We start from the raw sequence: 25384 nt of genomic DNA on the forward strand, positions 1-25384 counted from the left end.
GCAGCTCAGCATTTCATGAAGGGAGCAGTGCTCTGGCTGATGGACAGGCGGGAGAATGTGGGTCTACAGAGGAGCTCTCTGAAGGGGACCCACCCAGGAGTCGCTCCAAACAGAGGCCCCTGTCAGTACGATTTTTCAAAGTGGATGAAGAAGACTTGCAGGGTTTTGGAGTTTACTGCTGTTGTTTTTCCTCACTGCTTGTCTTTACCTTGGCAGCTGGGGAAATACTGAGTCACATTGCTGCAGGTTTGCTGGAGTGTTTCTGGGAGGCCCTGGTATTTTCTCACTTAGTAGCTAGCTGAGGGCAGGAAAAATAGCCTGGGAAAAGAAAAAAAACCCACAAACACCTCTCTCCTGTTTTCTGTTTTTCACATGGATCTGTTCTCTGACCTGGTTCATGACCGACGTGCCAATCGCCCCCGCTGCCAACCCCCACAGTGAGGGACCTTGGGGAGCAGAACCAGCCATCACGGATGGGGCTGTAAGGAGGGATGGCAGCCCAAAAGGCAGCATCCCTCTCCTCAATTAAATAAATTGGTATAAAATATCAATTTCAGCTAAATTTTAGTAGCTACACCAGGCTGGCTGACACCCAGTTCAACTCAGCCAGATTTTACATCAACAGTGTTTGAATCATCATAAAACTATCTGCAAACAAATGCTTACAAAAAGCTCCCTGCCCTCCTGATTACTACACACTCACATTTTTTATTCATACTGTGTTGTCATTGTCATGCTTTAGCTTAGATAGAGCATTGCCAACTCTCTTGCTGTTTGAGGTTACATTTTAAATACACTGCAGTTTGAGGCAAGCATTGAAATAGAAACTACAGCATTCCTTATTAGTTTTTCTCTCCCCTCCCCTCCCCTCCCCTCCCCTCCCTCCCCTCGTTATTCTCCCGCTTTTTCTTGCCCCTGCCTGTTTTTCTTTTGCCTTGCTTTCTACTTGCCTTCTTCTTGCCCTGCCCTGCCCTGCCTTCCCTTGTCTTTCCTTACTTTGACATCTTTTCTTTTGCTTTGCCTTCTCTTTCCTTTGCCTTGCCTTCTCCTTTCTTTTGCTTTGCCGTGCCTTGCTTTTTTCTTCTCTTGCTTGCACCTTACTTTTTCCTTTTTCTTTTGTCGGTGAAGAAAAACTGAAAAATCCTTTGTGGGCTCACTCTGAAGACAAAGCCAAACTCAGGACTGGTTTAACTCAATTGCCACTGCTAGAAAACAGCAGCTGGTCAGTCTGTTTCACCAGTGGGTTGGGTGTCCTTGCCCAAGATGACAGCATCCATTGGTGGATGCTGGGGACAAGAATGGCAGTCAGCTGCAGTGATGTGTCCCAGCTGCAGCCAGATGCCCCATGCCAAGCTTGGAGTTAATGGATCCCAATTTCTTCCAGCAAGGTCCTGGCAAGTCTGGTGCAGAACCTGGCATTGCCCCATCCTGCCCAGTGAGCCGTGTGGCCTTAGTCACCTCACCCAAATCCCATGGGATGCATTGAGATGCCCTTGTGCCAGATTGCTTGTGAGAGTCAAGCAAGGGGTTGAGGACACTTGCATTTGAGCAAGCTCACTTGCAGCTGGAGAGATGTCATCATAGCAAGTCGTTGTTGTCACTCACTCTGCTGGTTGTGGTAATAAGAAGAGACAATTTAGAGTTGTACAGCTCCAACTGGGAGTGTTTCCCAGCTGCGTGTGCTTCTCAGCCATGCCACAGCTTTCCTCTGTGTCATGCAGAGCTTGAAGTGCCTCAACTGGTGTGACACGAAGAGCTCCTGTCTGGAGCTCTGCAGCTTCCTCACTGCTCCACGTCTCCCTGCCATGCTGCTAGGTTTTCTTAAGCTCCTGGTCAGTGGTTTTCCCTTGTCAACCTGTGTGGATTTTGTCTTACTGTTGTGGCCCTGCACCTGCAAGCCCTGTTGTGACAGCCTCCCATGAGAAGTGATGGACACCAGTGTGAGAATCACCTTCCCATCTCTTTTCCTATTTCTGTGCTACTGCTCTCAGCTTGCATTAGAGAACCTGACAAAATCATAGAATCATATAACCATTTATAGAATCACAGAATCATTTAAATTGGAAAAGACCTCTAAAGTCATCTAGTCCAACCAGCAGTGAGTTTGAGTGGGCCAAAAAAAAAAACCCCCAAACCCCCATATACTTACCATGGGAAATTTGTCTGCAAAGAGGTGACAGATGTCATCAGAGAGGATGCTTAGGGGAGGACACTCCTCTGGACTGTCCTTCTCCTCCCAGCTGGTCATGGGGATGAGCTTTCCTTTCCCATCTGTTTCTCTCCTTTTATTTTTTATCTTTTCCAAAAAGTTGCTATTACCTGTGAAGTCAATGCATGTCACCAGCTACAGATCTTGTGAAGAAATCTTTGTGCAGGTCCAGCTGTCTCAACATCCTCTACACAACAACCTGGGTGAGGCTGTAAGCAGCTGAATACAAGTCAGCAGGTGAGCACCAATGGTAAATGGTGCCCAGCCTTGCTGATGGACTTGGTACCTGCCAGCTCCTGGCACTCCTGCATAGGGATGATACAGGAGTCAAGCTCCAGAAGTGAGGCAGAGTTGGGCAACCAGGAGAGAAGGTCCATGTGGTACCTGGTGACCTCCAGGAAGACGTGCATCCATGCACCATCTTGCTGGAGCACCCTCAAAGGATAGAATCAAGGTCCATCAGAATGGCAGATAGCTGTGAGTAAAGAAACTGACCGTGTAGTTGATTCTTTCTTCATCATACATTATCTTCAAACACTTTAGGCAGCAGTAAAGATGAAAACAAATTTCTATTCTTAACCAAAACAACTCACAAGGCTTCTCCTATTTTGATTAACATTTCTGGTCCACCTGGGGAACACATGAATATACAAAATGAAGCTAGAATACATTTTTCTTCCTCTCTTTTTCTGTGGTACCATTTCAGTGTTTTTTCGCTGGGAAGAGTGATGCCTAGTGGGTTCCCGGTGCACGTACACCACAACAGATATCATCAGAAAGCCATTCAAAAGGGGGGATGCAGTCCTGCTTTAAAAAGTGACAAAGCAAAAATGTCCCTCCCTCACTTGACACATCTGACCAAGTAGAGCAGACCTCTACATGCACTTGGAAAACAGCTATTTACTTTCATGACTGAAACGAACCCTCTCCCTGCAAGCATGCACCCTTATGTTGAGCCTTATGCATACGTGGCATCTGGTTTATTGAGTCAAAATAGCTATACACATTGTTATTTTCAGGATTTGAGAAGCTATTGCCATGGGGACTGAGGATCCAAATAGATCCTGAGATCAGATCACAGGAGGTTTTAAAATAAAATTGCCATTTCTGTCAATAATCATGTGAAACCGGCTTCAATATGTAAGCACAGAGACTTGCCACTTTGGTGACTTTTTAAAAATTGTAGTTACCAAAACAAGAAGGATATTAGATGTTGTTCATAACAGCCTGGTACCAAATGTGTTTTTAGGATTTAAATACCCAAAACACCTCCTTAAAGGAGCAGGAGATGGTGGCAGTAGTCAGCTGTAGTGGGTCTGTGTTGGCACCACAATCAAAACTATAGCTGAATTTTTTTCCATCAAGGTACACAAAAGGAAGTCTCTCTTGTTCCAGATTCACATAGAACTGCATCTATGACTTTCTTATCTCTGCAGGAAGACGAGCTATTATACAGAGAGAGAGAATAAATACAAACATATATAAAATATAAACTTATACCAGAGTAGAAACTAGAACTTGTTTTGCAGAACAGAAGTTATTGGAATCTGCTTCTACTTCTGCGTAATCTCTGCAGTGAAGCGATCTCAAGCTGTGCTATCAGCTCTGGCAAATGAAGCGATGTCAGAGCAGGTTAATACTTGGATATGAGAACACGAAAGAAAATCCGCCTTTCTAAGGATGCTGTAATCAGAGCTGCATTAACCGGGGACAGAAACAGCCTGCTTGGGGTGGGTGCAGGGAGGCACTGTTTGCACAACATGCACGCAGCATGCAAATGCTATTGTGTTGCTGGGATCAAGAGGTGGGGGGTGGTGGAACCAGAAGCCCCCCAGATCCTTGTCAGTAAACTGTTGCACTGTTTGTCATAATTATTTGCATTAAATTGTCTTTGCTTATTAAAAAAAAAAAATCTTAGTCTGAGTTAGTGAAATTAGATCAAGTGAAGGCTTTGGTGTCACTGCAATTCCACCTTGAGATACTTCTGTTAAAAAAATGTCTTTTTCCTGCAGTGCAGATGTAAGTCTTCAGCTCTCAGCAACTGTGTTTAGGAGAAAAAGTGTAATGCTAACATGTAAAAAAATCTGAAAAGGGTCATCATGCTCCGTGACAGTGTGGTGGGTTGACCCTGGCTGGACATCAAGTGCCCACCAAGTCACTCTATCACTCTCCCTTCTTAGCAAGATAGGGGGAGGAAAAATGGGACAAAGGCTCATGGGTTGAGTTAAGGATAGGGAGAGATCAGTCACAGATTACTGTCATGTGCAAAACAGACTCAAGTCAGGCAAATTAATTTATTGCAAGTAAAATCAGAGCAAGGTAATGAGAAATAAAACCAAATCCTAAAACCCCATGGGATCACAAGTGCACAGGTCCATAAGTCCTGCCAGGGGTGTCCTCTCCAGCATGGGCTTCCCATGGGGTCATAGCCTTCTTCCTTCTTCTGCATGGGGTCCTCCATGGACTGTAGAGGCATAGCCTGCCCCACCATGGTCTGAACCACAGGCTTCAGAGGAATCTGTTCTGATGCCTGGAGCACCACCTCACCCCTCCTTCTTCACCGACCTTGGTGTCTGCAGAGTTGTTCCTTGTAGGAATCAGGTTTCAGGAAGGGTGCCGAATAGCACCCTGGGAGATGTAGTTCCCATGTACTCCCCCACACATGGGCAGTGAGATACCCCATGGTGATTGGTCAAGGGAGTCACGTGTTACTTTGCATCCAGGTATATAAGGTCGTGTTTGATTTGAATAAAGAGGGTTTGGCTCAGTACCCCCTAGCAAGCTAGCTGGGTCTGTGTAATTTATTCATGTATTATATTAATACGTCGCAAATGGCGCCCAACGTGGGGCAGAACCCTGTATCAGGGATGATTAGAGACTGCTTTGTAACAAGGAAAATTTCGATAGCGTTCGGACAGGTTTGTTTTAAAAACTTGGAACGCTCCCAAAAAAAAAAAGTCAGACGTCATATACTGAGCTAAAAGCAGGCAGAAAACGTCTTTAAGAAAGGACATCAGGAACCAGTGTGAAAAGCCGACTGGGACATCGTGCAGAGGACCACATGGAGCTCCGAGAATCTAAGTATTGTGCACACGAGAGACTGAGCAGAGTTGCTTTGAAAGAAAGAAAAGGCAAAGCTACAGAGAACTCGAAGTAAGAACTTAAAATTCAAGGGAAATGATAGAAATAATTATATCAGGACTTCTGTTAAGTAGAACCCTTAGTGAAACTGCTTGGAAAAAATTTGAGGAGACTGCTCAAGAGAAAGTAGAGATAGAAGATGTGGACAGTTTAAAAATCTCACAGAGAAACTGAAACTTGTCCACAGAGCAAAACTTCAGACCTTTTGTTCCCCCCACGAGCTCTGGAAAAAAAAGGACTCCACCAAACAGAGGAGCGGACGCGGGGGTGGGGTAGAACCACGTGCAGACAGAGGACTGCGTGCAAACCTAAAGGACTTGGGCTGAGTTTTTACGCAGGCAGGAGCAAGCATGTGGCATGGACTGCGTGATTGTTAGGGAAAGACAGACCTTGAGTCCAGGAGGCACTGCCACGCTGCAATCACGTGGCGGCCACGCCGTGGCTTGAGAATCATCGTCTAGCCTATAGCTAGCTTGCCGAGTGTCCCAGCTTGAGGAAGCATGCTTAAAACGTGATCTGGTAAGCAGTGAAACAACAGAGGACACTGGGAAGGAATCGGGTTTGCCCCCTCCGAAAAAGGACAAGGCATTTATGCAGTGCAGCGACGGAGACCTACCCTGCACCCGCTGCCTCCGCGCTGTTAAAAAAGCCTCTCGTACTCGATACGCTTCGCAGAAGCGGTGCCAAGATCCCTTAAATAGGCACCAGCCGCAACGCCGGCAAGCGAGCGGCGGCGCGGGGTTTGAAAAGGCACTGTTCACGGGCTGGCGGCAGCGCGGGAGGCGTGGCCACAGGGCTTGCAAAAGCTCACGACGTGAGCTGGCAGTGGCGGCGATGCCAAGGTGGTGCCGGGCGGCGCGGGGCACTGGGTCCCGTGCAGCTAGGGCGCCGACCCGACCCGACCCGGCTTGTCACGGCGAGGCGCCGGCAGTGGCAGTTTCCCCAGCGCCTGAAACGGACGCAAAAACTGCCGAGACCGTGCCCGCAGCCATGTCGAGTCCCTGCCGTGCCGCGGCGCAGAGGCGCAGGACCTACGGGCGAACACCTCCCGCTCAGCGCCCTAGCCCGGCGCAAAAGCCCCGGGGCCGCGGAACAGCGGCTCCGGCTGCGCGGGAGCGGGGTGGGCTAGAGCCGCTCCGAAATACGGACGGCGCGCCGTGCCGTGCCAGGACGCAGTGCGAGCTGCCGGCACGGCAAGCTCGGCACCAGCAAGCCGCTTATACGGGCTCAAAGGCGGCACAGAGGAAAAAAGCGGCAACAAGCCACAAGTGGGAGTCGGTGCTGCCGCAGCTTTGCAGGGAGCGGTGGTGCCCCGGCCCGCGCGGAGCCCCGACGCGGGGTGGGACGGGCGGCGAGCGTCTTGCCTCCCTACTAACCCCCCCCCACAGCGGCGCGGCAGGGAGCAGTTCCGCCGGAGCCGGGACGGGAGCGGGGTCGCCGAAACCAGGGCAAAAAACCTACCTCCCCTTCCACAGTGAAATGCATGGAGCGGGGGCCGGGGCCAGGACAATGTGAGCTGCTGGCAAACGGCAGAGCCCTGCGCGGTCTGCTGTGAGCGGAGAGGGAGGCAGCATCCCGCACCCGGCGCCGACAAGAGACCCCCTGTTGGGGGGGCAATTCTGCCGTCTGCGGTCGAAAACAAGTAGCAAAAACCGGGGCCGAGAGGACAGCTCACACCCTTTGTGCAGAGACGGAAGCTGAGCTGCAAATAGCTCAGGTGAGCCTCTGCACGACTCAGTGCTACCGCACTTTGCGGTGAGCCTCCAAAAACATACAGAGCTAAGTTAACATGTTGTCTTGAGAAACCTTTGGTGAAAATGCTGCAGCTTAAAGGTTTTGTTTCTATTTTTCATCAGTTCCCCAGGACTCTGCTTAAATTACTAAGACTGTTTCAGTTGTTAAAGTTGTTAAGCCCTCAAAGACACCTGAATAGATGCAGTTGTCGTGACAATTTCGTTCAACTGACTTATTAAAAAGTTCTTGAGCATCTCCATACCCTGTTAATTAATGCATTCAGATGTTGTTTATCCCAAAAAGGTGTGCCTAGTGTCAGCAAAATGCAAGGGTAGCTACTTATGAGTCATAACTGTCTAAGAGGCTGAGTTAAAACTAATTATGATAGCTGTAACCAATATAATTGAAGAAATTGTTAAAGTTGTTAAATTCTTAAATACATTTACATCTATTAATTGAAGCTCTGTTAATAAAAAGCCCTTTGCAGGACTGTCAGTCTTTTGAAGCTGAAGAAGGTGAATTTTCTTAGTTTTTTGCCCCTGTCTCGAGGAGAGGGGGAAGAGTGAAGCTTTTCAAAAACCCAGATGTTAGTGCTTATATAATAGCAGTCATTTGTTTCTTGACTACTAGGTGGAGAGAGATTTTGTTGTCCCAGCCCCTGTCCTATAGGAGGGAAAAAAAAGCATAACAAACTGAAATTTCCCCCATCACCCGGTTTAACTCTTATTAACTGTTTTAACTTGTATCACGATGGGGAAGGAAGATTTTCTTTGTTGTCTAAAACCCTTAAAGTTGCCTTTTGAGTTTGTCTCCACAAAAGCAGGACACTAGGCACCTGCCTGAGCAAACAAGACAAACTGCTTTCAGTGAGAATGAAGAAAACTTTTCTGATTCCTGTGATATCCGCGAATGATGGAATCCACTGAATGCTTGCTTTTGTGTTTGCAAGTGCAAAATCTTCTAGTGCCAAAGTGTATTAAAACATGGAACACATGAAGTTACACACAGCCTTCAACCTTGAGGTAAAGAGACAATAAAAGCATAAAATGACTTTTTGCTTTTACTTCAAACTCCAGCAAAAGGCAACTTTGAAGTAAAAAGACATTGAAAGCCATCAAATGACTTGTACTGCTTTACTTCAAAAGGCCATTCCTAGATAAAGCTACAGAGAAACTGCGTGTTTACCTAACCTCTACATCTGTTTCTTCCACAGTAGCCACCTGAGACTGTTTAAATTGTTATTAACATGCTTGTTAAGTTTGTACTAAAGGCAAAAAGCAGCTAACAGAAATGGATAGACAAAAGCTGAAAATTAACTGCATTCTAGAAACCACAGACAAACTGGTTGCTTGCAAAGGATGCTAAATTTCAAGCTGTGTTAACATATTGTAATGATAACTCATTTTATATACTGTGTTATTGTGATGGTAACTTGGTCTAGTTGTTTACAGGTGATGCTAAGTTTTAAGTCATGTTACCATATTGTGATGGTAACTTGTGTATATATCTTTGAGTTTATTAACTTATGGTTTTCAAAAACAAAAGAGGAGAAAAAGAGAAAATGCATGTGCATAAACAGGTAAGACATTTAGGTTTGTTAAGCTTTATATTCTTCATATTAATTCCTTTTCAAATTTTCAAAACAAGTACAGTTGCCTAACATGATTACCAGAAGTGACAGATTGCGAAACATACAACCAATAACCACTGCAAAAACCCAAACTACGTGATTTAAATAGAGACATAATAAAAATTCTAAGTATGCATGTGTGAGGAGACAATGTGAAGTGGCCACTTCTGTATGAATGAAAAAACCATATGAATGAGAGAAACTGTGGACGTGTATGTATGTAGACTTTGAGATACTTCGTGCTCCACGTGCTTTGAACAAATTACATTTGCATCACAACACTTGTTCTCTAAGGGCCCTTTTCTTGAAATGGAGTTGAATTTCTCCTGGTTACCAATTACATGCAGGCCCTTGGGGAAGTGGGAATCGATGTTCTGCCCGATTATGCAAAAACCTTCAGGTTAATAAAGTTGTTGTTTATCCCAAATACACGCAAACCTTTAGGAAATAAAAGTTTAAATTTATGTCAAGCAAGTTTCAAGGATTACAGATAAAGGTTCAAATAAGTAAGTTTGTTGAGAGACCAAGGTAGGCAGTGAGCTGAATCACTGTGACACAGTGGTCATTGCTAAAGGGGTTTTACAAAGTTTAAAATGTACTGTTATATGCAATGTTCTGTATTTCCTCGTAATAACAAAAAAGAAGAGGGGAGATGTAGGAATCGGGTTTCAGGAAGGGTACCAAACAGCACCCTGGGAGATGTAGTTCCCATGTACTCCCCCACACATGGGCAGTGAGATACCCCATGGTGATTGGTCAAGGGAGTCACGTGTTACTTTGCATCCATGTATATAAGGTGTTGTTTGATTTGAATAAAGAGGGTTTGGCTCAGTACCCCCTACCAAGCTAGCTGGGTCTGTGTAATTTATTCATGTATTTTATTAATATGTCACAGTTCTTCTAACATATTCTCGCTCCGCTCTCCAGCTGCAGTTTCCCAGGAGTTTTTCCCCCTTCTTAAGTCTGTTGACAGGTCATGGGCAATGTGTCCTGCCAGCTGACAGGAGTGGGCTGTGACAGCAGAGCTGTCTGTCCCCTGCTGAACCTCACCAACACAAGGCCTGGACAGCACACCCAGATCTGCATTGTCCATCTCATGCACACACTGTGACCACACAGAAATGTGCAATACCATCACCCTGCTGCAAGTGATGCTGATGAGGATGAGAACAGAGGATTGCTCCAAGCTCGCCCAGAGTCTTCAAGGTGACAGGTAAATCCTCCTCATGCTAGAGTTTACAGGCTGAAATACACACTGTGGCTGCTGACAGTGATCCCAGGGACCATTTCCTCATAGATGGAGAGCAGTAACCTTCAGCTAGGCCCACAGCTCTTGCAGGATGGAGTACACGGGCTTTGGGTAGCTGACATGAGTCCCAGGAATCCAAATACCGGCTTTCCCTCAACCGCTGTGACATTCTCTACCTTGCTGCAATCTTCACAGCTTGCATGAAGACTTTGAGGAGCCCTTTTGCCTAGAGGATGCAGCGAGGCAAGGAATAGGAAGACATGGGAAAAGACAGGGATTCACACACTGGTGGCCATCACTTCTCATGGGAGATCGTTGTCACAGGGCTTGCAGGAGCAGGGCCATGATAATAAGACAAAACTCCCAGTTATGCCAATTGAATTATGCACTTTGAAATATAAATTTAGAGAGCCATCCTGCAGACAGTCACTGCCAGGTCTTGAGGGATCTTTTCTAAAATGCATTCCTTTGATGTCTCCTTGAGGCGCAGCATTGCCTGTGCCAGGGATTTCCTGGCCCTTTTTGGCTCTGGGACTGGTCTTCAACCAGTGCACCTCCAGGCTGCCTGTGCTAAAGGCTCTGGGCCATGTAGAAGACTGCCCAGAGCCATTCCTACCAGAAAAAAAACAGCAAGCCCATCAGGTTTTGCTGTTTGTGGCACAGCCCAGCTCAGCCCAGTCTCCTGAGCACCTGCATCCCAAGGCCAAAGCCTAGAAGGTTGATGAATCCGTGGCTCTGCAGACTATCTCAGGAGCTCTGTTTGGATTCTCTGGGCAGGAAGACATCCTTACTTCTGATCATCACCTATCTTAAACTTGGGAAAGCTGGTGTAAATCTCCATGACTGTCCGGTTCTGTGGCTGTGTAGAGCTCAGACATCAGGAGAAAGGGATGTCTTCAGCTCCAGGTGGGTGCCTGGGCCCTGAGCACATCCCCCTCCTCCTGAGGCTTGGGCTGCCTGGGCCCAAGGCCAGCTTTGACAGTGCAGCTGCCTGGCCTTGAATCAAAGAGCTGTTTGAGAACAAGCTGTGAGAAGCCTTGGCAAGGACTCACTCCCCTTATCTCATGGACTGCTTTTAAGTAGGGCTCTTGCCCTTGGTCTCTGCCTGAACTATACTGCAGCTATCCCTGTGCCTGGCTGTATAACTCACCGCTCTGGACCCAGACATGACCTGGGACCTGCCTCATCACTATGGTTTTGTCTGATGACTGGGCTATTGACTGACCTCAGCTACTGTCACCCAACCAAGCTCTTCTTGCTTGGGTAACATAGCAGTAGGTCCTTGTCTATGAAGCCCCTACTCCATGCCCACCTTACTGTTACCCTCAACACGAGCTCTTTTGTGGAATTGCCTGACTGTGGGAAACAGCAGAAGATGAGGAAATATTGCATACTTACCCAACAATTTCCTATGGGAATAATGGAGAAGGAAAGCGATGCCCTAAAACAGAAGGAGCAGAACCTAATTCCTCCAGTAAAAGTGTGGACAAAGATGCTGAGACAGCAACTTGGCTCAGACAGAACACAGGGCCTATGAATAACCAGAGGTTTTATGGTTCCTCCTTCACTAACAATGTCCCCCAGATTCTGAAAATGCTAGCAGACTAGCCAGCTGCTCCCTCAATGCTTCTGTTCCTCATCTGCAGATAACGAGGCATTTATAAATCCTGACCCTGGACTGTTCACTGGTTCTTCCAAAGCCAGCCTCCTCACCAGCTCTTTGTGTTGTCTCCCAGAAGTGACTTCTTCCAGCAGAAAGGACAGCTCTCTGGGACTGGTCCTGGCACAGCTATGCTGAGGAGGGTCCTCATTTCCCTGAGCCCTGTACCAGTCCCACATCTCCTGACATCCCACAGGAGCTGCCTGTTTTTGCAAAGTTCTGCCTGTAGCAGGATAAGGTGCACTGCTACAGAGAGGTATTTCAGACTGTCAGGTCTGGTGACACACTGTTGAAAGACTGGGAAAGGACATCAGAGAGCCAATTTGATGAGGTACATAGCCCCACTGCAGCCAGAGGGGGTTTTCTTATGTGCACCATTCTAACCTATGGCTGGAGTTTTCTTCCAAAAAAAGCAGCTGTTTTCACCTCAGACTGGAGTCTGGCATATGATAAGCTGCCCCCAGGATGGATGACTGGAGAACTCAGACCCTGGCATAAAAGGGACAAAGCAGCAACAGGACAGCCAGGTGACACCCATAACATACTGCTTTGAAACTGGAGGACCCCACTGTACTCTGAGAATATTCAGATATCAGATTCATACTGACATGGTTCATTGAGCATAACTTTCTGCTGTGAATATAAGGACTACTGTGGGTCAGACCGAAAGACTGTCTTAATCAATATTGCATCTCCAACAGTCACCAGTAAGCAAATGTTTTAAGAAAAGCATAAGAACAAGAAAAAAAGTGATGTTTCCCCCAGCACTTTCCCAGCTTCCAACCATTTTCAGATTAGGGGTTTCCTGACCTGGGGGTGTGGATCTTTGTACACAGCAACTTGCCATGGACTTCTATTTCCATGCATGTTACCTCTCAGCTCACACGACATTTCTTGGCAGCCTTTCACAAAGCTGGAGTCTTTACCAGGATTTACTTCACATTCATTAGTAAACCTTAGTTACGATGAGGTAAAAACATGACCCTTTTCCCATAAAGACAAATTCTTTACTTCAGTGATGGAGAGGACTGCAACGTGCATTAATGGTCTCGCCGAAAAAATACCTGTATCTTAAGGGAAAATGAGTGTTAAGGCATTGCTTTAATTTACTTTATGTGTTACTCCCCCTTTTTTGTAAGAGAGCAACACCTGACGAGACACTGCTTAGCCAGTTGTTGTAGAGCCATACATACAGTGGGGACAGCTACAGATGATCAGGGCAGGGACCCCAGCCACACAAGTGTCTGAGCCTGCGCCAGTCATGCTGTCTCTAACAGATACTGGAAAGCAAGGCATGAAAGTTAACATCTGCTGAGAGTTAGAGAGCACATGAGCAGCCGATAATTTTGTAGGAAAACAGGCTTTCTCTCGCTCTGCCGCGTCAATGGTAACACGTGGTTACAGCTGTTGTGCATCCCAAAACAGAAATGCATAGGTATCTCATTTTGAGATGGGCAAGCAAGACACAAGACCCATGAATGGTTTAGGTAACAACTCAAGCTTACGTAGCAATCCTTGCACCTTTCTGTGATTACAGGTTGCATGATTTTACAGACTGTTCTTGACAGGTGGTTTGTAGCCAAGTCAGCAGCGGTGGTTTAAGATGATAGCACCTTGCCAGTCATCCCGCTCCTCTGCTGGGGAGGCATCCACACCTCCTCCACCCCACAGGTCTTCGTTTCAGCTGCTCATGGCTATGAACAGAGACTGAGGAGCTGACACGTTTCATTTGTCTCTCCTGCCTTCCCTTATAACATCCATTAGCAGGGTGGGACTGCATCTTAAAGCACTGCACCTAAATCTCCCCAATCCTTCTTGGAGAGATTGCCAGCAAGAACATGACTCAGGTTCATTATATTTATTTTACATGCTGGTTTTCTTGAAGCTGTGTTGACTGGTGGATACAGACAAAATCACTGACTGCAAACCTCTGACTCTGGAACTGCAGGATGGACTCCTGAGCTGACCATGTGCACTTCCCAAAATACGGCAATATTCCAGTTTGCTGAAGCCAACAGGTCATCCCAGAAACAAGCACTGCTCAACTCTGTTCAGTAATGGGACACATGAAAAGTTCTTATTGTCCCACATCTTTGAATTACAAAAGATCTTTCCTCCCCATAGCTCTTTAAGCTACAAAGTTTATGTTGTCAGGGCAGTGAAGACACCCACAGACCTCGCTGGCCTTAACCACCCTCTCTTGCTCCCCTTCACTCTTTCCCATCACCCAGGGCTTGTTTCAGCTCAGCCAGTACATCAGCCTGCATATTTGGGCCAGGGCTGCAGTGGAGCTGGAGACTGGCACCATTGCAGCAATGCTGGGGCAGGAGGCTGAAATGGCATGGGGGGGCTGCTCAGGGTCAGTAAATCGTATTAAATGTGCTCGTGGCCCTGATGCATGTCTTGCAGGTCATGGCAACAAGAACACATTGATATGAAACTCATATGGTGAAGAAGAATGGCCACTCTGAACCACATGGTTTGTTCTGTTTTCAAAGAAGCAAAGTACTTGTATTTTATTAGTGTCTATTAATTACAGTGCCAAAAAGTAGTATTTGCTTCACTGCATCAAAATGTTGTCTCCCTGAGTACATGCAACTTTAATTATCAAGTAAAGAGCTCCACCAAGAAGCTTTATTCAGGCAGTAAAACCAAGCAAACTTCCATGTAGCTCTGCCTAAGAGGTGTTCAGTTCCTGAGTGTCTACTAAGACTAATGAAATGCACTATAGAAACTGAAAGGATTATATAATGGATAGGAAGGAATGGGAAAGAAAAGACCACAGAGTCTATAAATCCTACCTAGTGGAATGGGTATATATTTATGGACTGGTAAATTGAGTTGTCCCAGTCTGGAGACACTCGATTTTTTAGTTGCAGGTTTCCTTTTACCTCTCAGATTACATTAGGTGGTGATGAACAACACTCTTTTGTTCATGGTACTGGTGAGCAACTCCTCCAGAGGATAACTGCAGCACCCCTGTCTAGCAGGGATCATATTGGCATTGCTTTAATGGTCTGAGTAAGCCCCAGCTGGAAGCTACGGCCACCTCCCTTGGTGGGTAAAACAAAGTTCTCAGCTGCTGAATCTGCTTTAGCAGCTCTCTTGAAGACAGCTGGGGCCAATTCTGCTTCAAAACAGCAAGTGCCAGAGCCTAGAAACCATCTCTGACATTAGTGGTCTTGACAAACACTGGGTCACATGGGTCATGCCATTTAGGCTTTGCATGCTACTGGCTCCTTCTTCTCTTCCATTGCTAGCAACAGTGGTGCAGCACACCCCGATAAGCTGCTGGGAAAAGACACAGAGGAATGTGCATTGGGAGCCCAAACTACTTGGAAACAAGAGGGATGGAAATGCTATATTGATCCCTTAGATAAGAACATTTGGCACGCAGCTGAATGACAGTGAAGAAGAGCATTAGTCTTCTAGATTTTTACTCATCTCCATCAGGCTGCAAGCCTTGTTTTGCCAGAACTGTAAGTTACAAGTTAAAGTCATCTGAATGATATGAAGAGGGGTTGGGGGAAGGCAATTAAAAAGCCGAGCTGTCAATTAGAGGGAGAGTCTCTGAAAGAGGTCTGTGAAAAGCTTATATATAGCCATAAGGGTCTGTTGCAGAACCTGATGTGGTATAAGATGAGCTAAATTTGAATGTTTTATATTTTCTTTATTTTGGGATCTTGGTTTTCTTGGATACTTTTCTTCCAGAGAAATAACACTCTGCATTATGGGAAGTGTTAGATCAATGCTTACCACTGTCTACAACTACATCACCCACACACATCCTCTTTTCTAGCCTGGAAGTTCCAGCAGTGACTTCAAGGCACTGTGTTTTGACCCAAGCTGCTGTGCTCAGGCTGCCACTGATCTGGAGGTCCTGAGTCTGTTTGCAGTCTGTCCAACCACCCCCACAGCTGCACCAAGAACTTAGGGAGTGATGGTGCAGTAATTCTGACAGTGTGGGGAAGATTTGTTGGGCTGGCAGAGGCTCTTTGTGCTCTTCATTATGCCACACGCACATGTTGTATGAAGGCCATGTTGGCAAAGCTTTGCATTTGCTTTTTTCAGGTAGGGCTTGCTTGCACAGCAGCCTCACCAAAGGGGACACCAAAGGGGATTTTTTATGTGCTTGTTGTGCAGCATTTCCTAGGCTGCATACAGCAACGTGAGGGTAGTCATTGGGAGCAAAAGGAGGTGCGGAGCAGACCCTTGACACACACCCTTGGCTGGCAGAGCTGCCTGAGGCCCTTGCGCATGAGCTCTGCCAGCAGAGTCACTGCAGAAAGCATTTGGGGAGACAGCTAACAGCCACAGCCCTGCTGTCAGGGATGACCCTGATGGGGTAGGCTGGGTGCTGGCTCCCTCAGAAGCACGAGGCCATGGAGGAGTGTATGTACATGAGCCAGTAGCGTGCCTTTGTGGCCAAAACAGCCAAGGGAATTCTGGGATGCATTATGAAGAGCACAGCCAGCAGTTAAAGGGAGGTGATCCTGCCTCTCTACTCAGCTCTGTTGAGGCCACATCTGGAGTGCTGTGTTGTGGATATGAAAGAGACATGGAGCTCCTGGAGCAGGTCCAGTGGCTGGCAAAAAAGATAATTAAGGGACTGGAGCATCTTTCTTATGAGGAAAGGCTGAGGGAGTTGAGCCTGTTCAGCCTTGAGAAGTGATGACTGAGAGGAGACATCATCAATGCTTATAAGTACCTGAAGGGAGAGTGTTAAGAGGATGGAGCCAGGCTCTTCTCGGTGGTGCCAAAGATACAGGCAATAGGACAAGAGGCAACGGGCAGAAACTGATGCACAGGAAGCTCCACCTGAACATGAGGAAGAACTTCTTTGTTGTGCACATGACCATACACTGGAACAAGTTGCCCAGAGAGGCTGTGGAGTCTCCCTCACTGGAGATATTCAAGAACCGGCTTGATGCAATCCTGTGCCATGTGCTTTAGGACGACCCTGCTTGAGCAGGGAGGTTGGACCAGATGACTCACCGTGGTCCCTTCCGACCTTACCCATTCTGCGATTCTCTGATTCTGTATGCGCAGCACCGCCAGGCCCTCCCCGCCGCCCCCGGGGTTCTCTCGGAGCCCCACAGCGCCCGGCGTCGAGCCGGAGCCCCGCGGCCGGAGCGTCCGCTCCACGTGCGAGGCCGCCCCCGCCGGGCCTACACGCCCCAGAATGCTGTGCGGGGAGGGGAGGGGCCCAGGCCGGGAGGGGGCGGGGCCAAGGCGGCGAGACAGCGCCGCGATTGGGTGACGCTCGCCCGCCCTTCGCGTCACGTGCGTCCGCGCCCCCCGCCTTCCCCCCCCCGCCCCAGTCACTCAGCAACGGCGCGCGCGCGCCAGTGCCCCCCCGCTCCGCTCCCCCCGCGCGCTCGTCACGGAGCGCGTCCCGCTTCCCTCCGCCCCTCGCGCGAGCCGCCGCCGGGAGCTGCCGGAGCCGCCTCGCAGGAGCCGCCGGGAGCCGCCGCCGGGAAGCCGCCATGGCCGAGAACGCCGCCGCCGGCCTGGAGAGCCACCGCATCAAGAGCTTCAAGAACAAGGGCCGCGACGCGGAGGTGCGTGTGGGGCCGGCGGGACCCGGCCCGGCCTCCGCCTCCGCCGGCGGCCGCCAGAGGAGGGGCCGGGCCGGGCCGCGCTCGCCGCGGGGAGGCGGTGGCGGGGGGAGCGCCCGAGGGGTTTTTTTTTTTTCTTCTCCGTCATGCGGGCGGGCGGGCGCGGCCGGCGGGAGGCGGGGGCGGGGGGAAGGGTTGGCGCGGCCGGGCCGACCGTGGGCCCCTCCGCCGCCAGCCCGGCTTGCCGGGGCCCGGGCAGCGCCGCCGGGATGCGGCACCCGCTCCTCCCGCGGCGCTTCCCGCGCCCGCCCCGGCGGCCTGCCGGTCCCGCCACTCGCTCGGGGCTCGGCTGGGGCCTCGGACAATGGTGCGGCCGCCTTTTGTGCCGCCCCCCGGGGCGGTGGCGGCCCTTCCGCCGGGGCTCGGGGCTGCCCTGCCCGCGCTCCCGCGCCCCGCGGTGCCGCCGCCGCGCACGGAGGCCTGTGCTGGTGCCGGGGACCGCTCCCACGCTCTGGTGAGCCGTATTACGGCGTGCTGTGCCGGCCGATTCTGCTCCTTGTGCTGCCTCGACTCAGCCCCTTTTATAGTTTTAATTTTTATTTCTTTTATTTTCAAATGCCGGTAGGCATCCCATCAGTAATGGTTTGCTGGGCGTCTCCGTCTAAATCGGGAAGGAGTGTGGTGCTCGGTAAGGCTGATGGGGTAGTAGTTTGCTCCCCCAAATTTGAGAGGCGCAGGGTTATTGGAAGCTTATTCCCTGAAGGTATTCCAGAGGTCTTCCGAATCTGCGTGTTATTACCGGAGACATCTTCAGTTCTAGTCACAGTTGAAAAGGGAGGAAATCCCAAATCTCGTGTTTAAGTTTCTGTAATAGGAAAGGAAGAGGGAGGGAGCTCTCAAATCAGGCTGGGATTGAAATCGGATTAGGATTCGCTACAGTGAAAACCTAAAAATGTGCCAAATTACTTTGGCTTCACCTGAGGCTGTTTTTCATGCTTCTGTTGATTTTATCACTTCACTTTTATAATCAGCGGGACTGGAATTGTAGTCCTCTGAAAGCACATTTTGTATGTTAGCAGAATTCACACTTCTGCTGCTATTGTTTGGGTGGAGACAATTTTATGCAGGTCAGGCTTAGCAGCAGCAGTGTCTTTAAGATGACATTCATAGTGTAAAGTAGTCTTTAATTTTTGTTTAACTTGGTGACAGTGAATCTCTTACAGAAAATATTGCATGTAAAGAGTATGATAACTTCAACACTTCTGGCTAACATTAGTAAATGTTAGAAAGTAACTAAAAATTGCCAATCCTTCTGTTGAGCAGTTGGCTCTCAGGGCAAGGAGGAGTTGTGGTGGGTTTCTCTTCCCCCTTCTCATCCAGTGAGACTCTTCCTGCTGCTCCTCATTCATTTTGTCCTTGTCTCATCTCCCCGTATTGGTTACTGGCTTTGTTGTTGCTTTCTCAGTCACTGGCCTGAATCCATCTCAGCTCTAAACAGGGAAAGGTTAGGTATGTTCGTGCCTAGTGTGAACTGATCTGTCATCCTTGGTTGCTTATATTATATCATGCCTGAGACTAGGGGAGTTAAATATCTGCCTCCATGGGGAGGAAGGAGGACTGCCTAAGCTTTACTGAAATTACTTATACCAGACCAGCTAAGGTAGCTTAGCTCTCATTTCCCCCTGAAGGGGAGTAATTATTTTGGAGTAGTATACTTGATGTATATCCCCTAGGGTTGTCTTCCAGTGTGCTGACTGACTTCCTTTTTGTGGCTGGAGCCTAATATGGGTAGATAGCTCCAGTAATGTTAATATGGTTAAAGCTTTCATCCACGCTTTTTAAAAAGGGTTAAAATCTAGGAAGCATCTTTCTTTTGGGGTTAACAAACAGCTAAAATGCAGAAGTATTTAAAAGCTGTATGAAGCTTTTAAATACTTCTGCATATGAAGATATGCTAAAATAAAAATTAGGTTCATTTAGTCCATAAAAGATTGGATGTGTGTCAGCATCTTTCAGAACAACTTTATTTGTATTAAATGTCTGCATTTTTCTGCTCCACCTCCTTTTTGACTCTTTTCTGATCAAGGTACTTCCTTAAAAGTTCGTGTTTGAAGTACTCTTTTAAGTAAACTTTTATCTAACTTAAGTCTCTAAAAGTAAAACAATGTAAGTTAAGTTTAGAGTGGAGAATGAAGGAGTACAGCAGTGCTATATAATTGCCATCAGTTACTGTGCTTCTCTTGAGCTACTGATACACAGACTGACCTGCTGATTGGACAGTTTGTCTCTATGTAGTGAAAGTTATCAGTTCTCCACAAAGTGTTTATTTTCTAAATCAAATATACCTGATTCCCAGCTGTCAGCAATTGAATACACTTGCTTTGCTCCCTGTGCTGCAGTAAAGAGATTTACATAGAGATCCTGCTTCCAATTTTCTGTACTTAACTTCAGAAATCAGGAGGCATCAGTACTATCATTGGCATTGATCTGCATCTTCATGTTTTGTCAAATTTCACCAAAGGAAATGAAGTGGTTAGAATGATGGCATAATAAATCATGGTCTGACATCTAGATTTTATCCTCTGGAAAATTTAAAATACTCAAAGCTATATGCTCTCAGCTTCAGTTTGAAAACAGTGACGCTTGAGTCACCTGCTTGGAAACAGTCACTGCCTTTGAACTCATCAGGCTTGAACACATTCTTTAGTAATCTTCCTTTGACTTCTATTAAATACTTGTAAGTCATTATTGATCCCCTCTGGGTACAGACTCTTCTGGCAGACCAAAATACTTACTCCTTTAATTTGTAGTTAACTCATATTTTATTACTGGGTTTGCTGGGCCATATAATTGTCTTTGCTTTTTGTTAATGCAACTTCAAGGGAAACAAAACGTGAGTAAGTACTTTAGTTTTATGTTATGACAGACCTCAGTATCCTATGCAACTTCTCATTGTGCTTTTCTAAGAGCCAAGAAACAGATCCGCTGAGCAGAAGTCAAAGCTTCTGAATCCTTGACCTGTACAGGTTCACTCTCCTTTTTCCAGCTTCAAGTTTGAGTGGAAGTTTCATACCTCTTTGTTGGCTTCCTCTTTTAGGAGGGTAGAGTTGTCTGTATAGAACTGGAATTCTGATTTTGAGGTATTAATACTTCCAAAAAGTATTTAGCCCCCAAAAGAGATAATAGCAAAATCAAATGCCAGAAATTAAGTATTCCTCACTTAATGAGAGTTTCTGTTCTTGCTTTTATTAGTGAGACTCTTCTGTTTTTATAGGTACTGACATGTGATTAGCAGCAAAGTTAACCAGAACCTGCAGAGCTGATCAGTAAGGAGCCAAGACACTCATGGCTTCATATGGACAAATAACTGCCAGTTTTCTCCTCACAACCTTCTCAATTCTATATTCTCCAGATATGTGAAAGAGATTTTTTAATTGTTGCACATTCAAAGAGAAGGCTTTTCTGTGTTGGTCGTGGGCATGTAGTCTTAAGTCTCGGTGGTTTTTCCTAAGTGGACAGCACTGATCTTTCCAGTACAGTTGAGGCTTTACAGGACAAGATTAAACAGTTGCAATCACTTAATTTGTAACACCCCTTGTAACTGCTGTGTTTATTTGTTTATGTTGATATCTAAGCTAGCCTAGCTTTTAGAAAACCTAATTTGAACCTTCTGATTTTTGCGGTTCTTTGCCTAGTAACATCGTTGTTAGCCTTTTTTACTTCTCCATCATCTTGTATTAGAAGTGTTGCTTATTCTTTATTACAATAGCAGGCACCCATTTGTTGACTCACAGTTCTGGTGTTTAAGGTGATGGATCAAACAACGCAGCCTGTTTCTTTTGTCAGGATTAGTCAGCATCCCTGACTGAAACTGAGGAAAAATTCTTGATGAACAGAGGTGTTATAGTTTGTAGGGCTGTCTGCATGACTTGCTGGGGTTTTTGTGTGTGATATAATGAGACTGTGATCATGTATGCAAAATGCACAATAGATCAAAAGTAAAACTTCATATGCACTCATGTAGAAGAAAACAAACCAACCAAAAAACTCCCCAAACGTAGTAAGGAGTTAGTGCATTATAACCTAAAACAACTTAAATGACTGGGATTAAAATATCCCTTTTGTATACTTGTCGTACCCCTCGTCATAAGAACACAAGTCCTTGAACTTCTGTTGCTTAGGCTGTAGGGTTATCCTTCTGAAATTTGTTGAGGGCCAGTTACCAAAAGGAAACATAGCCACTGTCATCTTTCACCTACTCCTGCCCTATTTGATTTTAAGCTTCAGAGATCCTGGCCACTGATGTCTTTTTCCCAGTTACAGTTTTTTAGGGGCAGTTGTGTCAGCTTGTGGTCTGTATCACCTCTGAGACCAGGAACTTTGAAGGATACATTTTTATTCTGTGCCTTTAGCATCCTGACCCCAAATGAGGGAGAGGAAGAAACGGGGCTTAGCCCAGATCTGCATCATCAGCTCTAGCAGCTTCAGTGTATTTACTGTTCCTGCTTTGGTAACAGCGAGGATCTAGTTCTTGAGGATGCTTGAATTCATTCGCATTTGTGAATTCACTGTGACATTTTTTGCAAGTGGAGGAACGTCATTCTGGGGAGGCCAAATCTGTACAGTCTCTGAGCATCTGAGAAAAGGTACAGGTTGACTTAAAGCCACGTACCCGTCAAGTGTCAAAGGCTTTTTGCAGTGGAGGTGCCGTAGCTGCGCAGTGTTAGTGAATGAGCCAGCATGCTGCTGCCAGCTCGTTCCTTCATGCTGTTCTGCGCTAACTAGTGTTTTTGCTGTCTCCCTGTACTCCTCCAACACTTCATGAAACAAATAAAGGTTGTAGCGGTCCCAGAAATCCTGTTATTCCCAGCTACTTTGTAACGATCCAGTTTCTTTCAAGAGCTCACTTTTACAGATAGATCAGCTGTTTCACTTTGCTGACGCAGGAATGGATACTGGGAAGAAGTTGGGCTGTAACAGCTGATTTTAGCTAGTTTTAGGATACTGTGGACCTGCTGTCTTAATAGGCTCATTGGCTTCTTGAGTCTCAGTAGGTTAAGTGAAAACACAAGGTGTCAGGTAGCTTCCTGTTGGGAACTGGATGTAATACAAGATCCAATACTCTCGTGCAGAGTTTCTAACTCCTGTAGCTTCTTTATTACCCTTTAAGACCATTATATATACTCTTGGGAGAACAGAGATGTGCATTTGTACCTTGGAAAGAATTATGTGGGTAGGAAGTAAGATACAGATGTGGGAAGCCTCTTTGGTTGCTCTTGCTCCAGAATTTTCCAAACTTTAGTCTGCAGGTAAATGGTACAATGTTTGTGACTCTTGGCAGAAAAAAACCACCTGCTAAGTCCACTTAGATGTACTGTCCAATGTTTTCAAGGTCCAAATTCAATTGAATCCATTGCATTTTAAAAGATTCAAATACAAAGATACACTAGGAAGTCATTGTTTATTTCAAATATACCTGTGGAGAGTGCAATTTGGAGATGACATCCCGTGACAAACGTAATCTTCATAAGCTGATTGGGATCTGTGCTGGCTGTATTGAGGCCCAGTTATTGCTGTTTGCTGTTGTGATATACCAAGCCTCTGATAATCTTCCTGTAATTACAGAATTTGGTTTTCTTCATTCTTGTGTATTTTTAACACCTACAGCAGTGGCACTGGTTATCTCTAAAGATTCTTTTATCGAAGGATTGATTTTTAATTTGTAGAATGTCAAAGTTGGTAGCAGTGTAACTGTCGTACTACTTTTAAAGAGCTCTTAAACTATTTTTTGCCTAAGTTCTTTGAGGCTTTCATAATATTTGTACAGTTCCAGCACAAATCCAAGCAGGACGTTTTGTCCTCTGAAACTGTGTTTTATGAAAAGACAGCAATTAGGAGGATGTGCCAGCTACCAGTAAGTGATCAGATTTGTATTTATTGTGGGATTAGAAGTGGAATGAGGCGTCTAATTTACAGCATGAGGCTAGAAGAGGCAGTGAACTAGTTGAAGATGGGGCATGTCATCAAGTAGTAAAGACAAATTGTTGACTGAACTGACTTGAAATGAAAAAGAAACGTAAAACCTGTATCTTTTCCAGGAGTAGAGTTTGTCAGTTGTTTCCAAAATACCTGGCGCTGTGAAATTCTGATAGTGAATTGGCAGCAGTACTCCTGATTACTTTTGTACTAGCAGAAACTGGGCTTTGTATTCCATTTCACAAAATTTGACATAGGTAGTCAAAAGCATTAGTTTCTTCCTGCATCAGAACTGTTTGTCTGTGCCTTGGAGTGAACTGGTTGTAAAGCTCTTCACATTTCTTTAATTTCTTGCTTCCTTAGCTTCCTGAGCCAGCCCTTCACCTCTGGAGAAGACCAGTGGTGGCTCAAAGAGGTCAGTGTGAAGGGGAGAAGGTATATCTTGTCTAGTGGTATTTAACTGTTGGATTGCTATCCCTTCATAGTCAGATTAACACCATTTAATCTGCTGGGGAGGCTCCATCCATATTGTTTCTCCTGAGTCACCTGACACTTGTCTCCTTTCTCAGGTTAAGCAAATGTTACACTTAGTTTTTGTGTGTTAATACAGCAAGTACAGAATAGAAATATATACTGTACGAATGGCTGCAGAACAGAAGACAAATTACTATCTTCCCCATTCAAACACCTGTTACTGAGTTACTCATTTCCCTCATGTGCTGTTAAGTCTTATCATCTGAGGACCTCTTCTTGTGCTTTTTTAACCTTGGTTATTGTCAAATCCAGTAACAGGTGGACTTTGGAGGTGGTGACAGAATAAGGGATTTGAAAAATCATCTTGGAGTAGTAGCTTCCTTTCAAGTCTTATTAGCCTTGATGGAGATATATTTTATGGAGTGTTCAAGTTCCACTACAAGAGGAGAAAGTGGTCAGACAGGGTGCTAGGGTGGCTAATGGCCAGGTTTTCAGAGATGTAGTAGGGGATTCCTGACCAGGTGCAGCATCAGGTTTCAGGTTTGCAGTTCTCAGAATGTCTTAGTCCTTGCCTTTTCCTAGTTAACTACAGTGTAGGTCAGAAAGTTGATGAAATTGTGCAGAGACACATTGTCACATCTCTCTCAGGTAAACTGAAGTCACCCTAAAGCAGATACTGTCTTTGCATGCAGCTTTCTGACATCAGGGTCTCTCTCTTTTGATGCACACAAAACATTAGTTGCGAAGTTAGTGGTAGTGATTTCTCTGCAATGAAAATCTGACTTGCAGCCAGATAGAGAGAGGGCTTTCCAGGAGAGAATCCTGAAATGAGAGAACCCTACTACGAGCAGCAGGATCCTGTTAACCACTGTTTGTCTGGCATGCAAGAAGAATGTTGGCTGGTAATGTGTAGTGTTCATATCACCGATTGAACAGCAGTGTGGAGCAACCTTCCAGACAAGAAGAGATATTTAAGGAGCTCTGACACATGCAATCAATGTGACAGCACCTTTGAGCATCCTTAGTTGGATATGGCAGTACTCCTTTCCCATGTCCCACTGTACCTCAGTGCTCCATGTAACCTGTGTTTTACTGGCTTCGTTTAGCGGTGAGATTCAAAGGGGTTTTGTTTTGGTTCTTGTTCGTTTAAACTGGACTGCTTTTGGTAATCTAAGCGAGTTCTTCAGGCTAGCCAGTGCTTTTGTTATTTAGAATGTATAAATTGGAATTTTGAGAAACTGAAGGTATCCTCAGGGAGAAAAGTATGGTACCCAAAATGTTCAAATGATAGAAACACGGAATCAGTGCTCATGTCACAATCAAAAGTGAGGTAGAAGCATCTAGAATTCCTGATACTGAAATGATTAAATCAGAGGGGTAACTGACAGGGTTCATAAGATTGTGGGATGTTGCTGGAGTGTATTTGCTAATTCCTAATGCTTCATCTTTTTCCTGGGTTGTCAGCTGGGTTTGTTGTTTTCTCTTGCGTCTTGAGCAGGATGATCTCTTCATAGATTTAATTAGGCAGCTAGCACATGTTTAATCTTCTTTTGCCTTTTGATTATATCTTTCAAAAAACACCAAAGAAAATCTGATTTCATTTGAGCCATGTAATATTATACCAAAAAAGCTTGCTGTGGTTGAATATAGCCTAGCTCCCTAGGGACTTGATTTACTGGTTTTTTCATGGCGCCGTTTGAATGTATGCAAATTGCAATTGTTTTCCCATTTTATAGATGGAATAACAGAACTG

The 25384-nt window shown here is 46.1% G+C and overlaps 1 protein-coding gene across 1 annotated transcript in view; it reads left to right on the forward strand.

Annotated features, from left to right (window-relative positions):
- The first annotated feature begins 17000 nt into the window (after positions 1 to 17000).
- Positions 17001 to 25384, forward strand: part of KPNA3 (karyopherin subunit alpha 3) — a 50302-nt gene continuing 41918 nt past the window's right edge. Inside the window, exon 1 of the mRNA XM_032679335.1 lies at positions 17001 to 17184. Within this exon, the coding sequence (XP_032535226.1) occupies positions 17110 to 17184 (75 nt within the window). The 5' untranslated portion in view covers positions 17001 to 17109. The remainder of the gene's footprint in view (positions 17185 to 25384) is intronic.

The sequence above is a fragment of the Chiroxiphia lanceolata genome, chromosome 2 (genome assembly GCF_009829145.1).
Source record: "Chiroxiphia lanceolata isolate bChiLan1 chromosome 2, bChiLan1.pri, whole genome shotgun sequence".
NCBI classification, from domain to species: domain Eukaryota; kingdom Metazoa; phylum Chordata; class Aves; order Passeriformes; family Pipridae; genus Chiroxiphia; species Chiroxiphia lanceolata.